Source organism: Anabrus simplex, chromosome 1 (genome assembly GCF_040414725.1).
Source record: "Anabrus simplex isolate iqAnaSimp1 chromosome 1, ASM4041472v1, whole genome shotgun sequence".
Lineage (NCBI taxonomy): Eukaryota > Metazoa > Arthropoda > Insecta > Orthoptera > Tettigoniidae > Anabrus > Anabrus simplex.
The window spans coordinates 1535809286-1535825612 of NC_090265.1; the positions used below are offsets into that span (position 1 = coordinate 1535809286).

A 16327-nucleotide genomic window follows, 5' to 3' on the forward strand; every position below is an offset into this window, starting at 1 on the left:
CGTTGTATAAATGAACAAAGTTGCATTTTGAGGGTTACAACGTTTTTGCCAGCAGGTATTCAAGTAATAGGAAAAGAATATTAGATAGTTCTCTACGGTGGGAAATAATTAAGGATGGAAGGTAATAGATTATTACAAGCAATAAATAATTACATGCACTGAACTTATCATTTTAAATTCATGTTCTAGTTAAAATATTTACATGAAAGAGAAATCACTGAATGAATGATGACTTAATTATAGCGCATTCAATTTTATCGTAAATACATCTCCTGTGCTTTACTAAACATTAATCGAAGTGAACCGTTATCAAACATCTCACATATGTTTCTCCGGGCACGGCGTATAGCTTATGCTCAAATCATCTAAAGCAATAACTCCCCAGGCAGTCGTGAATTCGATCTCCACCTAGAACCAAATAAATGTTTGAATAGTCAGTAAATAATTACATGTATTAAATAAATTAATCTGTACCTATGACGTAAAAGTATGACATAGTTCTTAAACATTTGATATAATTATGTGAAATCCTCTGCGATATCCTTTATGGACTCTTAAAATGTGAAGCCGAATATTTCTGTTCTTTTTCACAACGACTTTATAAATTTCTTGGAATCATGGAAAATATATTACACTGGCTTCCTTAAGTTGACTGTAAGTTAAATTCATCAAAGGAGTTAAGCATATACCAGATTCTGTTGTGTTGAAATGGAACTGATATCATAATTATTTTTTAATATGACACTCAGAATCCATATAAAAATAAAAGCCCTGACTCACTCACTCATTCACTAATTCTCACACATCCCACGAAGCTAAAGGGATGAAATTCTTTGCAGCTGTTCCTTGCAGGGTGATTAAAAAGTAAGGATGTTTTAATCCATTTTCTGAAATAATGAGGTACAAACTGGGGTAAATACCCTAAACACGTTATCACTAAATGGAACATTTCTGACTACGCTTGAGGCACAGGTATTCCTTATAACCAAAGTAAATATATATTCCTTTGTAGTAAGCGGGGTGAAATTGTGGTAACTACCCTAAACACAACATCACAAAATATCTCTTCCCACGAAGAGAGAAGACTGAATTTTAGCGCAAGTGTTTCATATAAGCTCATTGAGAAAAATAAGGATGATTTATTCCGATATTTTGTTATAAAAGGGGGGAAATAAACTTAATTAAGCGTTGAAGAGGTGAAAGTATTTCATGGGAATCTCGGTAAGTACCTAGGTTATAGATGTCTTCATATGGTTATGAGGGTATTCAGCGGTTGTAGTAAGGATAAAGGAGAGAGTATGTACACAAGTGTCCGAAAGTTAAGCATAATCACTAAAATAGGCCATACTGCATGATAGGAATGTCAGACGGATTGCTGGACAAACGGAAGCTGAATCAGGCACCATATGTCACACAACTTGTCCTAAAAACAGTGTCAGAAAGGTTATGATAGCTAAGGTACCCCTTTGAAAACAACTAACAAAACTTGGCAATGTCTTCCACAACAGAATATGCTGTTAACAGTGTGTATGTTTACCGCTAACGGTTCACATGCTTCGCAGCGACGTGGCATGCTCTCTATCAGATGGTCCAAGAGCTCTTGTGGCAATCGATCACATTCCTCCGAAAGGGCAATGCGAAGGTCTTGGAGTGTCCTTGGTGGAGGCTGACGGGATGCAATTCGCCTTCCCAGTGCATCCCAGACGTGTTCTATAGGATTCAAATCCGCAAACCCCGCTAGCCAGTCCATGAAACGAATGTCTTCCCCAGCTAGAAATTCATCCACCAGAGCAGCGTGGTGCGGTCTGGCATTATCATCCATTAAGAGGAAGTCTGGAGCAACCGCACCTCTGAAGAGTCGAACATGTGGTCTCAGTACCTAATCCATGTATCCTCGATTGTTAGCAGTATTCCTCGGAGCACACATGAAGATGTGCAGATCCGTACGGCCATTCAACATGATGCCGCTCCACACCATGACGCCACCACCACCATACTGGATCCGTTCCACGATGTTCCTGTGGTTGTATCGGCTACCCGGTTTTCTCCAGATTAATATACGACAGGAATCGTTCTGCAAACTGAAGCGGGATTCATCTGTGAAGAGCACATGCATCACTTCGTTCATGGTCTAGTTTCGATGTTGACTGCTCCACAGTAAACGGGCCCGTCTCCGTGCAGGAGTGAGCGGGACGCACACCGCTGGATGTCGGGTAAACAGCCCTGCTGTTCTGAGCCTCCGGTACACAGTTTGCCAGGAAACGGCAACCCCTGAGACGGCTACAAGCTCCTCCGACAATTGCTTTGCAGATGCACTCCGATTTCGTCGGGCGGTTAAGGCCAGATATCGGTCTTGCTGTGGGGTGGTTCCTCCCCTGCGAACCGTGTGACCTTACCGCGGTGGGGAGACTTGCGTGTCCCAATGAAGCAGAGAGCCGAGCGGCAGGTGCAACCATATCGGATGGGTATCTGTTGAGAGACAGAGCCTCCGTGGCTCAGACGGCAGCGCATCGGCCTCTCACCGCTGGATACCGTGGTTCAAAGCCCGGTCACTCCGTGTGAGATTTGTGTTGGACAAAGCGGAGGCGGGACAGGTATTTTCTCCGGGTACTCTGTTTTCCTTGTCATCTTTCATTCCAGCAACACTCTCCATTCTCATTTCATAGCCTCTATCAGTCATTAATAAATCACTTTGGGAGTGGCGACCCCGTCGTCCTAATAGCCTATATCTAATTCATTCATTCCATCCCTGACCCGGTCAATGTCTGGAAAACAGGTTGTAGGTTTTCATTTTCATCTGTTGAGAGGCCAGACTAAGGAATGGTTCATCGAAACGGGGGTAGCAGCCTTTCGGAAGTTGCAAGGGCGGCAGTCTGGATGATTGACTGGTATGGCCTTGTAATAATACTCAATATGGCTTAGCTGTGTTGATACTGCTACTCGGCTGAAAGCAACGGGAAACTACAGCCGTAACTAACTCCCGAGGACATGCAGCTCTCTCTGTATGAATGATGTACTGATGATGGCTTACTCCAGGGTAAAATATTCCGGACGTAAACTAGTACCCCATTCGGACCTCCGGGTGGGGACTACACGAGAGGGGGCGATCATCAGGAAGATGGATACTAACATTCTGCGAGTAGGAGCGTGGAATGTTATAAGTTTGAATCGTTGTGGTAGATTAGAGAATCTGAAAAGGGAGATGGATAGACTAAAGTTAGATGTAGTTGGTATAAGTGAAGTACGTTGGCAGGAAGAACAGGATTTTTGGTCAGGTGACTACCTAATTATCAACATAAAATCAAACAGGGGAAATGCAGGAGTTGGTTTAATAATGAATAAGAAAATAGCTCAGCGGGTAAGCTACTATGACCAGCATAGTGAAAGAATTATTGTCGTTAAGATTGACACCAAACCAATGCCCACCACAATATAGCAGGTCTATATGCCTACTAGCTCAGCAGATGATGAGAAAGTCGAAAGAACATATGAAGAGATCGAAGATTTAATACAATATGTAAAAGGTGACGAGAATCTAATTGTGATGGGAGACTGGAATGCAGTGGTAGGCCAAGGAAGATAAAGTAATACAGCAGGATAATTTGGATTGGGACAAAGGAACGAAAGAGGAAGTCGGCTGGTTGAATTCTGCACTGATCATAATTTAGTCCTTGCCAATACTTCTTTCAAACACCACAAACGACGGCTTAATACATGGACGAGACCTGGAGACACTGGAAGGTATCGAATACACTTCATTATGATTAGGCTGAAACCAGGTGTTGGATTGCAAAACTTTCCCAGGAGCAGACGTGGACTCTGACCACAACTTGTTGGTCATGAAATGCCATCTGAAGCTGAAGGAATTGAAGAAAGGATAGAATGCAAAAATATGGTATCTACAGTAGACAAGCTGAAAGAAAAGAGTGTGAAGGATTGTTTCAAGGAACATGTTGCAAAAGGACTTAATGAAAAGGCTAAAGGAAACACAGTAGAGGAAGAGTGGATAGTCATGAAAAATGAAGTCAGCAGGGCTGCTGAAGAAATGTTAGGAAGGAAGAAAAGATCAACTAAGAATCAGTGGATAACTCAGGAGATACTAGATCTGATGGTTGAACGACGAAAATACAAGAATGCTAGAAATGATGAGGGCAGAAAAGAATACAAGCGATTAAAGAATGAAGTGGACAGAAAGTGCAAGGTAGCTAAGGAAGACTGCCTGAAGGAGAAGTGCAAGGATGTCGAAGGTTGTGGTTCTAGGAAAGGTAGATGCTGCATACAGGAAAGTCAAGGAAACCTTTGGAGAAAGGAAATGTAGGTGTATGAATATTAAGAGCTCAGATGGAAAGCCACTTCCAGGGAAAGAAGACAAAGCAGATAGATGGCAGGAACATAACCAACAGTTGTATCAAGGTGAAGATGTAGATAAATTGCTTCTGGAACAAGAAGAGGCTGTTGATGCGGATGAAATGGGAGACCCAGTTTTGAGTTCAGAGTTTGACAGAGCTGTGAGCGATCTAAATAGGAACAAGGCACCTGGAATTGATGACATTCCCTCTGAATTACTGACTGCCTTAGGAGAAACCAGCTTGGCAAGGTTATTCCATTTAGTGTGTAAGATGTATGAGACAGGAGAAATCACATCCGATTTTCGGCAGAAAGTTGTTATACCTATTCCCAAGAAGGCCGGTGCTGACAGGTATGAAAACTATCGCACCATTAGTTTAGTATCTCATGCCTGCAAAATTTTAACACGTATTGTTTGCAGAAGAATGGAAAAACAAGTTGAAGCTGAGTTGGGAGAAGATCAGTTTGGCTTCAGAAGAAATGTAGGAATACGAGAAGCAATCCTGGCTTTACGTCTGATATTATAGGATCGAATCAAGAAGGACAAGCCCACGTACATGGCATTCGTAGATCTAGAAAAGGCATTCGATAATGTCGATTGGACCAAGCTATTTAAGATTCTGCAGGTGATTGGGATCAGATACCGAGAACGAAGAATTATCTACAATCTGTATAAAAATCAGTCTGCAGTGATAAGAATCGAGGGCTTTGAAAAAAGCAGCAATCCAGAGAGGAGTGAGGCAAGGCTGCAGTTTGTCCCCCCTCCTTTTTAACGTTTACACAGAACAGGCAGTAAAGGTAATCAAAGAGAAATTTGGAAAGGGAAGCACACTCCAAGGAGAGGAAATCAAAACCTTGAGATTTGCCGATGATATTGTTATTTTGTCTGAGACTGCAGAAGATCTCGAGAAGCTGCTAAATGGTATGGATGAAGTCTTGGATATGGAGTACAATATGAAAATAAATAAGTCCAAAACAAATGTAATGTTGTGCAGTCGAACGAAGGCAGGTGATGCAGAAAATATTAAATTAGGAGCTGAAGTCTTAAAGGAAGTAGATGAATATTGTTACTTGGGTAGTAAAATAACTAACGATGGCAGAAGTAAGGAGGACATAAAATGCAGATTAGCACAAGCAACGAAGAGCTTTCTTAAGAAAAGAAATTTGCTCACTTCAAACATTGATATAGGAATTAGAAATACGTTTTTCAAGACTTTTGTGTGGAGCGTGGCGTTGTATGAAAGTGAAACATGGACGATAACTAGATCAGAAAGAAAGATAATAGAAGCTTTTGAAATGTGGTGTTACAGAAGAATGCTGAAGGTGAGATGGATAGATCGAATCACAAATGAAGAGATACTGAATCGAATTGGCGGGAGGAGATCGATTTGGCTAAATTTGACAAGAAGAAGAGATAGAATGATAGGACACATCTTAAGACACCCAGGACTTGTTCAGTTGGTTTTTGAAGGAAGTGTAGGTGGTAAGAACGGTAGGGGTAGGCCAAGGTATGAATATGACAAGCAGATTAGAGCAGATGTAGGATGCAGTAGTTATGCAGAAATGAAAAGGATAGCACAGGATAGGGTGGCATGGAGGGTTGCATCAAACCAGTCTATGGACTGATGACTCAAACAACACGTGGGGTGGTTAACCTTGGTCGATCTGATACTGGCCTACGACTAACATCTCCTGTGTCTCTAAATCGTCTCCAAAGCCTGGAAATAACACTTTGTGGCACATTCAAGGATACGGCGACTTCAGTCTGTCTGTGTCTGGCCTGCTTCCGGGCGGCCGAGTATTCTACCCTACAAAACGGGGTCAAAATGGCCTCGTTGTGCCATTATGTTGTCACGTTCACCACGAGGCTACACTCCGCACACTATAACAGGGCAAACACGACTGAGGGAATATGGGGCGCAGGCACTGGATATGATTACCTCGCGGTTACGCCGTTAGTCAAAGCAGGGAACACTCCTTTCCCATACAGAGCGAACACGTAAGGTTGGTAGGTGCATATGTCGTGCGATTTGCGGTCTATTTCCTGTTGCCCTGCTTACTCGTAACTTATGTTTAACTTTTGGACACTAATGTATGTCGGAGGTAATACCACAATTGGAGTTTGGTTAAAATCATATCAGTAGGATTACTTGATTCAAGAACCGGAAAAATCCAAAGAAAAGTAGCACGACTTATTCTGGGTGATTTCCGACAAATAAAGCAGTGTTACGAAAATGTTGCAAACTTTGGGCTGGGAAGACTTGAGAAAAAGGAGACGAGCTGCTCGCCTATGTGGTATGTTCTGATCTGTCAGTGGAGAAATGGCGTGGAATGACTTCAGTAGACGAATAAGTTTGAATGGTGTTTTTAAAGTAGTAAAGATTAATATTAAAAATAAAATCGCAAAGTTTTTGCGTTTTTAGTAAGTCTTCAGGCAACAATGGCGAAATAAGTTTGCTGTAGGTAGACGAGTCTGGGGCGATACAAGGTCGGTGTAAGGAAGTTTTTACGTAATCCAAGTATGACTGTCTGTTAGCAAGATTAGGAGGGTAGGCAGACAGCTGATAATGGAATAGCGGTGCTCGTTTTGTAAAATCCCTGTTGTTGTTGTTGTTGTTGTTGTTGTTGTTACAACCTCACATAACATATTGGTATATTTTAGCCGGTAGTACCGTGTAACCTACTCGGTGAGTGTGGAATTTATTTATTTATTTATTTATTTATTTATTTATTTATTTATTTATTTATTTATTTATTTATTTATTTATTTATTTATTTATTTATTTATTGTTGTTTAAAAGAAAAAAGTAGTATCGATATCAGTCCCGGTGAACAATCCCTTCCTTCAAATGTAGGATGCAGTTGTCCAGTGTTTCGAAGTCTCTGAAGAGCAGCTACAAAAGCCCGATCACTTGGGTGTCCTCGGTTGGGAAAACGTTCCCGATACATTCGTTCCGCCCAAATTATATTACCCATTTTATAAATTAAAATCATATCACACATTTCATGATTTGATAAAGCCATTCTGCTTGTACTCAGAGTTCGTACCCGTCTGCAGATCCCAGAGCACAGACCTCGAGACGCATTGACCTAGAACTCTGCTGAGCCTTGGAGGAGAGGGCGACCTGGGGAGATCACAGCTGTGTTGACGTTATGTTTATCAGATGGGATATCCAATGTCTCTTGACGTCGAGATTTATTTTCTTCTACACTAATTTAGATAGGAGTAAAACTTTGAAGATGATTGCTTAGAATATAATATTCCACTGCCAGTTCCCATGACGTGCTTTGTTTCAATTACACCTTGTATAATATATATTCATTGTTATAATATAGAGATAAAGACGTGGAAGTATTGAGAATGATAGAAATGAATTATAACTGAAGGTTGTTGAAGGTAAGGGAAACATCACAACCGGAATGATCTAATAAGACATTTGCTGCTGGTCTTAAACTCTTTGTCACTACTGTGTGTTTTGTTCAGTTCGATAAAATACAGCACTTAACCACTAAAACTGATGCGTACCGTAAAAGGAGAATCCGTGGATAATTTCGAAGATACATAAAGATAATCATTATCTTTTGACGGTGGCGGATGGACAAGGTCTCCGGAATGCCACTGCAGGATCACGGGAGTTGTATCAAGATCCAAGACCTGCAAAGGACTGGACAGTAAACGCTGCAACACCTGCAAGAAAATGTAGTGTTTCTACAGTAGACATAGATTGCTAGCGGAAACATGTATGATGGTGACACATGAATAAGAGTAAAAGGCTTAAAATGACTTAATATGCGGGATAAATCTGTGAGCGTGAAACAGTTTCGGTGACGTGATCATGCAAGTTAATAGAAGATACAACAATAGAGAGCAGGATGAAGAAGAGGCCACCTAGGAGACGACTGTTAAACTTGGTTTGTAATTATTAAGAGGCGCATAAACAAATAGAGTTGCTGTGATAATTACATATTGATCATAAGGCTGATGACACATGGAGCGGTTTTTGCCAAGTCGGTAGCCGAGTCGGTGCATGTTTCTATTGTATCAGATGGGATGAAACAGACACAGCGGTGCTCGCCGACAGGCGGCAGATTTTCCGACTCGGCCTGTCATTTAGCTGGCGGCGCAGCGAGCGTTTTAAAGACTTTGTGCGCGCTCTAGCGCCATTGATTTAATACATTCAGCTGAATCACGGCCGACTTGATGCGTCGCTCTAGCGAGGGATCCAGTCGACCGTGGCTGAATTTACTCGGCGATTACATCATTGGTAAGTATTTCTGTATTAGATATCATGAAGTGTCTTTGAAATTCAATAATATACACGTAAAAGGACATATAGTGTAAGTGGACTTTTGGAATAAGAATAAGAACAATCATTTCTTTTTATATAATGTTAGCTAGCTTCCTCACCTAAGGTCGCGCTCACTAATGTGTTTTGTCCACTGCCTGCTCGATACTCACCCGATGACTGCGTATTTAGATGCAGTTCGAGCAGGCAGTGGTTTCGTCACAGTCGGCAAAAACCGCTCTGTGTATCAATCACAGGCGGCGGCCGACTAGGCAAAAACCGCTCCGTGTGTCATCAGCCTTACGGGTACAATTTGTTCATTGTATCTTCGAAGGTATAAAATTAAGTATCATAACGGTCTTGAATGCATTTGCTGGCAGGACCTAGTGTTTACAGTGCACTATGTCTTTTGGTATAGGCTAGAGCAATTTTGTTACTTTCATTGGCTTTGACAATATGAAAGTGACTGAGGTATGAGCGATGCTAGTAATGCTATTTCTTGTGCAGCCAGTCCCTGCTATGAATGGTATGAAAATGTTGCTCATAGGGTCGGTCGGGGCATGCATTTCAGTGGGCTTGGCAGACTGATATGTAATAGCAACTTCTAGCTCGGTGAGGAAAGCAACGGGACACTACCTCACACCTCATTATCCTAGTATGCCTCTTCAGTGATGCCTAGGCCATCTATGATAGCTGATGGCAGAGCTGTTGAGGATCCAAGCAGCCTTAGGGCTGAAGACTGAACATACACAACGGCCTTAAATATATAAATAGAATTCGTTATGGATATAATCTAGAGATAACAGACATAAAATTAGTGAGAATGATTGCTTAAAAAATCTCTCATATTATGAGTATTTCAAGATAGCTATATTTACACATTTCGACACTTATCGATTTCTCCTAGAAGTAAAATTATAAACTGCTATATGCCGCCGGCCACAACCTCTTAAAATGAAGGTCCCAACTGATTAGTGTTGACAGTATATACAGATTTGTCCAACTTATTTTCAAGAGATTTCTGGGTGGCTAGATATTTGTCTGTTGAAGGTCTTAACCTTCTTCTTCTTCTTCCTCCTCCTCATCATCTCACCATCATCTCGGAAGAATGTCTTGAGGCGTGTCGATTTGCCTGCCTTTTCCCCTTTGGAACTGGTCCCATCCAGGCATTACCAGAGATGCCATTCTTGGAAACAACAAAACCATACTTCTTGCAGGCTTCAATGAAGCTGTTGTAGTTTGTATCGGAATGAACCCTTTTCAGTATGGCTACATTTTCTTGGGCTTTGAGTCACAAGACACTTCCACATGTAGCATGGTGTTATAGTCCTTTAAACTCGTCATTAGAGATCGCTAACATCCTTCTGTGCAAGGAAAGAACCTAGACAATTACTTCACCAACTTATATTTTAATCTTAAATACCAGGCACCACATATACATTAATGTTTACATAAAATCCAACTCAGTGCCTCAAAAGCAAATTAATGATGGCCTGATGTTTTGTCTCAATATTCCACAAGCTTCTCACTTATTTTTGCATTTACGAGAAATGCCTTCTCTGATATGACTATGGCCTAAATTTGTTGAAGATACTGACAAATAAAAACATGGCTACTTTTCATGACTTTCTATCTTGCTCTATTTGAGCAATAGAACTTCCATGTTTTTGCCAAAGGCTATCTATGAAACTTCATCATCACACATCTACACTGCTCAGTGTCAAAAGCTGGAAATACAAGTAGTTCATTTAAATTTTGGAGGGCATTGAAATATTGTTCATTTTACACGAGTTATATTTTCTCTTATATTTAACCTAGGTCTCTTAATATTGACTATGTAGAAGCTAAATGGAAGTAAATTGGATACCGACAGTCACATGGTTAGCCTGTGCTTTTTATAAATGGAAGTTCTTTACTGTTTCTTTAAAATATCTGTATAAAATGAGAATTCTGCTACTTACATAATATTTTAAAAACCAATAATCATACCGATATTACACAAAGGAGTAAAAGTAAAATTTTACTATCTAGTATCTACACATGCAAGTTCACAAGTAGTACACAAACTACAAACAAAAACTAGCAAATTCTGTGCAAGAGTGTATGACAATATACTACAAGTTCAGCACAAAGTTGATGTTACCTGCTTTTGATCAATGTCATACACTGTTGACCACACCATTGTTCGCAAGTTCAGACCTGAGCTCAAAACAGAAAGAAAGCCCCAATATGAGGGGAGAAATTCCAAGTATGTTTTAGGGTTCCTAGAAATACAACAAGTTCTTGAAATGCCCTTGTAACTTCTCACAAGAGAGAACCACATACAGCACAGGCCCCACTCAAAGTAAAATAACAGAACCCTTTCTCACCTAGATAGCCTGGATGCTCATGTGCAAAAATAACTATTGGACTGTATGCCAAAAAGCAGCTGTCAATGAGAAGAGCGAGTGAGAAAGTTATCCACAAAGTGTTCAGGAGTGAAGATAACATGAAACCTTAGAAGAATCAGGAGCAAAACACATATTGCAGGTAACAGATATATCAACACAAAAAATACAGATTAAGGGAAGACAATCAATCCATTTCAAAACTAGTTTAGAATATATTATGTATTAGCATACCCTATACCATTAGCCTAAAATAAAAGGCAACTTCAGCAATAAGATAAAAATGACAAACTACATGACTAGACAACAGATCTACAAATTACAGTAATTTAACAGAAAAGTTGATAAAGCAAGCTAAAATATTACAGACACACAAAAGAAGAAGTGTGTGTTAATTAATAGAAAATCTGTATCTATATAAAAGCTGAAATTTACATCAAGTCAAACAATATTGAAAATATTAATATTTTAATATTTTAATGTTAGTTACCATATGAGATAATGGGCAACTTCAACAAAAACATTTCTTCATTTATCAATATACACAGCACACGTATACTTCCAGACACAAAAAGTGATAGGCTGAATTTTTTTAAAGTCCTTGACAACATACATGGCCAAAAGGAAAATACTAGAAATTTCTTGGCTAATTAATATACAGAATGATTATAACAGCATTGTAAAAAACAGTCCCTATTAATAATAATAATTAAAAACCAAGGTGATAACATTTAATTTTGAGTTGCAATTTTACACACAACAGTGGATGTGGTTTCCAGTTGTTAAAATAATTAGGTATTCATGGAGCAAAGGTGACCATCAATATTTAAATCTGTGTTTAGTTTTTCCATGCTAAAGCCTATGTGGTTTTCTTTTCATCATCGCTGGTATTATAAAAATAATTATAAAATCGATGTAATCCGTATCTACTTGTCTATTTTGGTTTGATGCAGAAAAAGTAAAAACATTGAGAGTTCATAAGGTAATGGTTCTGTATTCAATACCAGAGGCCACTATCGAGTGTGAAAACATATGGGAATGAAACAGCAACCCTGGGAAAACAAGAAAACGATAGGTTAGAAAAACTCGGATGTGGTTTTGGAGATGATTAAACAGAAAAGGCTGGTCTGAAAGAATAATGTTACTGGTTTTATGTCCCAGTAACTACTCTTACTGTTTTTGGAGACACCAAGGAACGGGAATTTAGTCCTGCCAGTAAATTTACAGACACGAGGCACCTTCAAATACCACCAGACTGAGCCAGGATCATACCTGCCAAGGTGGGAGCACCGTTGGAACGAACAAAGGAGAACAGTTACAAAGTCTCTGATATAAGGAAAAGAAAAACCTGTAGCCTACATTTCGCGGAAATAACTTTTCCCAATGTTTCACTAACCCAACTTCTCAGACTATAGTGTGGTAAAAGTTATTTAGAGTGTACCACAAGGAGGTAGCTTAAGTTCCTCGATTTCATTAGTCTCCTACCGAGCTCGATAGCTGCAGTCTCTTAAGTGCGGCCAGTGTCCAGTATTCGGGAGATAGTGGGTTCGAACCTCACTGTTGGCAGCCCTGAAGATGATTTTCCTTGGTTTCCCATTTTCACACCAGGCAAATGCTGGGATGTACCTTAATTAAGGCCACTACCGCTTCCTTGCCACTCCTAGCCCTTTCCTGTCCCATCGTCGCAATAAGACCTATCTGTGTCGGTGCGACGTAAAGCAACTTGCATTAGTCCCCTGAAGTAGGACGTACAGTATATAAATACTTATCCCAAAATCACAGGATGAATTGAAGCGCTGAAAATACAAGATGTCCAAGTCCAGTCTCGGTCTATTTTAAACCAACTCCACAGACAAAGTCCATTGCTCTTTTTCACAATGCATAGCCATTTGAAGTGTTTTCCTGGTTGGTGATGGATATCCATCCACGGAAATGGTTTATGCAACGCATGGTGTTGAAGCAAATGGAACCTTCGGTAAATGATGATTCTGTTCAAAATATACATTCAAAGAGTGAAGAATACAAAGATACTGACTCATCATATTTTTTTTTAATGGGAACTTGCTGATAGTTTCTGAAAGAGAAAGTACAAACAGAACGGCCCGTAAAATTGCAGGAACTAGGACAATCACCTTCTGAAAAGCATTGATGGAGTATTTGCACTCTTGTAGTGAGGTGGGGACATTTGAAGTTATTAATATAACAGCGAAGAGAGGATCGTGATCTTAAGATTCAAAGATGATCTGAGGACTGAATATTAAGCATGCTGGTCGTCAGTTCAGAGGGCTCCGGGTTCAATTCCTTAACGAACCAGTGATTTTACCTGCTTATGGTTAATTCCTCTGACTCTGGGACAGGGTGTATTTGTTTGCCTTAATACACAACATCTCATCTACACACAATGCATTACATCACACACCACTGCAGAAACATTCAATAGTGAAGACATACCCCCAAAAAGTGTTGGAGTCACGAAGAGCACACAGTAGTTAAACTAGGCTAAATCAACACCAAGTGCTCACCTCTATAAAATCAAGAATTTCAGGAAGATGGAGAGGAACGATCTGAGGATAAAACAACTTTTTTTCATAGGCCATTTCTCATATTAGCTCTTTTCGTTAATTACTGTGCAGAAACTTTGACGTAGAATATCACCTGGTCTAGTTGTATTTTCAGCGCTTCAATTTATCATTGGGTAAGAGAAATACCTTGAAGGTCATCAAAGGAGAACTAGGCCTAATATACTCTTAGTATACTCGGGACTAGGGAAGAGAAAATTTGGTCAAGACAGTTCAGGTAGAAAATATGTTAAAAATAAACCTTCCCCTTGAGCACGCTCCAACTGTTGAGTCGCATTGAAGAATAATGTTACATTTACTTGGTATCGAATGAATGGCCTACCTTTATATTGTAGATCCCGTAGCCTTGGGTCATGTACCAGAATTCGACACAGCCAGTGCCATTTCCCTTATCCCTCATATTCCGGCTATGGAATATCGGAGAAATGAGGCTTCCGGAATGCTCCTCTGTGCCTTCTTTCTTGGATGTGAATACAACTCCACCTGTATTAAAGAAACAATACAAAAATAATATAGTTTAAACACTGGTTTGAAAAAGTTCAGATCAATAATGATGCGAAGAACAGATTTTAGGAATTTTATTGAGAGGTCACCACAAGAGTTGAGGTTTCTTTGAGATTTATTATAAACTCGTAACAGGTCTTGTGTGTTCTTCTAGAGATAGTAACAAGTTTTGTGAGTGATATGAATTTTCTTTTTTTGTCAGAATGCACTACGTTTCCTGTATTGGTTATTCTAAAGAAACACAAACAAAGCTGGAAATACTGTAAATGACTGAGAGGACGACCGGGAGGTGGCTGCTCTGTATGTTTTGATGTTTGTATTAACAACCCAGAACGTCGTCAGATCGAGACAGCGCCCGTTTAGTCCGGCTCCATGGTTAAATGGTTAGCATGCTTGCCTTTGGCCACAGGGGTCCCGGGTTCGATTCCCGCTAGAGTCGGGAAATTTAACCATCATTGGTTAATTTCGCTGGCACGAGGGCTGGGTGTATGTATCGTCTTCATCATCATTTCATCTTCATCACGACGCGCAGGTCACCTACGGGTGTCAAATCAAAGGACCTGCACCTGACGAGCTGAACATATCCTCGGACAATCCCGGAACTAAAAGCCATACGCCATTTCATTTTTTTAGCGCCCGTTTAGAAGAGGAAAGGAATTGGCATCTTTCATGTTTTATGGTTACGTCAAAATGAAGGAATACAACGTCGTATGATCGAATTCTTGCAAAGAAGGTGGTTTGTCTGGCTGGACTGTTACGAAGTTTTCCATGCAACGCACATCAACAAGCTGCTAACAGAAAAAAGGACAGTCGATGCCATTTTCGCTGAGAATCTTGTGGATCATCCGCTTTGCAACCAAGATCTCTTCCCTTCCTTCAGACGAGCAGTCATGCCTTTGTTGGTATCTGAAGAATCACTGACGATCCAGCGTTGCACCGTGGGTCAGGAGGTTCCTGATGCTGCGGAAGAATGGCTCAACAAGCAACTAAAATCCTTCGTTGTATAGGGTATGCAGAAAGTTGTTTAAGACTGGAACAGGTGCCTCAACAGTGGATATGAATTTCTGCGGACTCTCTCGAACTATCATTAATATGCTGTCGTTGTGATACAGTGTTTGCTGTCCAATAGATATAGTGTAATGTTTCATTTGTACAACCCTTATTAGCAAGCAAGTCATCTTACGTGACTCTTGATATCGTGGTCATAGCCACATGATATCCAGTCGGTTTTAAACGGAAAATGAACCACACGCTGTTATGAGGGTATAGAATTAATTTCAAAAATCGCCCATGTATTCACTGGGATTCGAACCCCTGCCACCCTGGTTAGAATCCAGTGGGTATATCACTCGGATATCATGCCCCCTATGTTATACTAGAGATACCTACAAGTTATGTGAATCACCAAGCGAGCACACATGTTATAGTAGGTCATTAGCTGTAATGGGTTTTTGGCGATGTTGGGATCTGATTAGGAAGATAGCTAGGCTATCACCTTATCAAAAATACAGACTTGAAATTATCTAGACGTGAGACTGGAAAAACACGGAAATCCATCTTCAAAAACTCCGACGACTGGTTTCGAAATCAATATTTCTTTACCACGAAGACCACACACTTGATATGAATGTTCTTAGAGCTCACGTGAGAGGTCGCTAGAGTTTCCATCAATATTTAGCTCATAGCTTTAGTGACCAATCCGATAGAAGAATATGAGGAGCAATCAACAGCTGTCTACCATCAAAATGTTATTGTTTTGGTGTAATCACTTTCACTTTCACTTTATCACACCTATGTGCACTTGTTTTTATGGAAATTCATCAGAATAGCGCACTGAAACATCATACGTAATGCATTTGACCACACACCGCACGAGTGGCGGTGGGCCCTTAGGGGCACAGGGGCACGTGCCCTGTCAAGTTTTTGCACTCAGAATTTCAGGAAATAATTTATAATTTAGTTGGGCTACAGCCGAACAACAGAATTATTTCTACAAATATTTTCACGACAAAATGTTATATTCTTAACTGGATTACGGATTTTGGTAGGTATTTAAACCTACCACGTCTTTAAGCACGAAGAGAGGATACATTTTGTAATTAAAGAGACAAACTGTTGCTGTTAACGCGACAATGACTGCAGGAACCTTGTGAGGCGAGTGGGAGGCGAACTGTAGAGCTCTGGGCACTAGACCGTCTCGTGCCCAAAAGACGCGCCTGCGTAT

At 40.3% G+C, this 16327-nt stretch overlaps 1 protein-coding gene across 1 annotated transcript in view; it reads right to left on the reverse strand.

Annotated features, from left to right (window-relative positions):
• Nucleotides 1-278: 278 nt before the first annotated feature.
• LOC136862018 (uncharacterized) overlaps nucleotides 279-16327 on the reverse strand; it is a 53816-nt gene continuing 37767 nt past the window's right edge. The window contains exons 6-8 of the mRNA XM_067138858.2: nucleotides 13922-14082; nucleotides 7874-8035; nucleotides 279-408 (exon numbers count right to left, since the gene is read on the reverse strand). Of these exons, the coding sequence (XP_066994959.2) occupies nucleotides 319-408; nucleotides 7874-8035; nucleotides 13922-14082 (413 nt within the window). The 3' untranslated portion in view covers nucleotides 279-318. The remainder of the gene's footprint in view (nucleotides 409-7873; nucleotides 8036-13921; nucleotides 14083-16327) is intronic.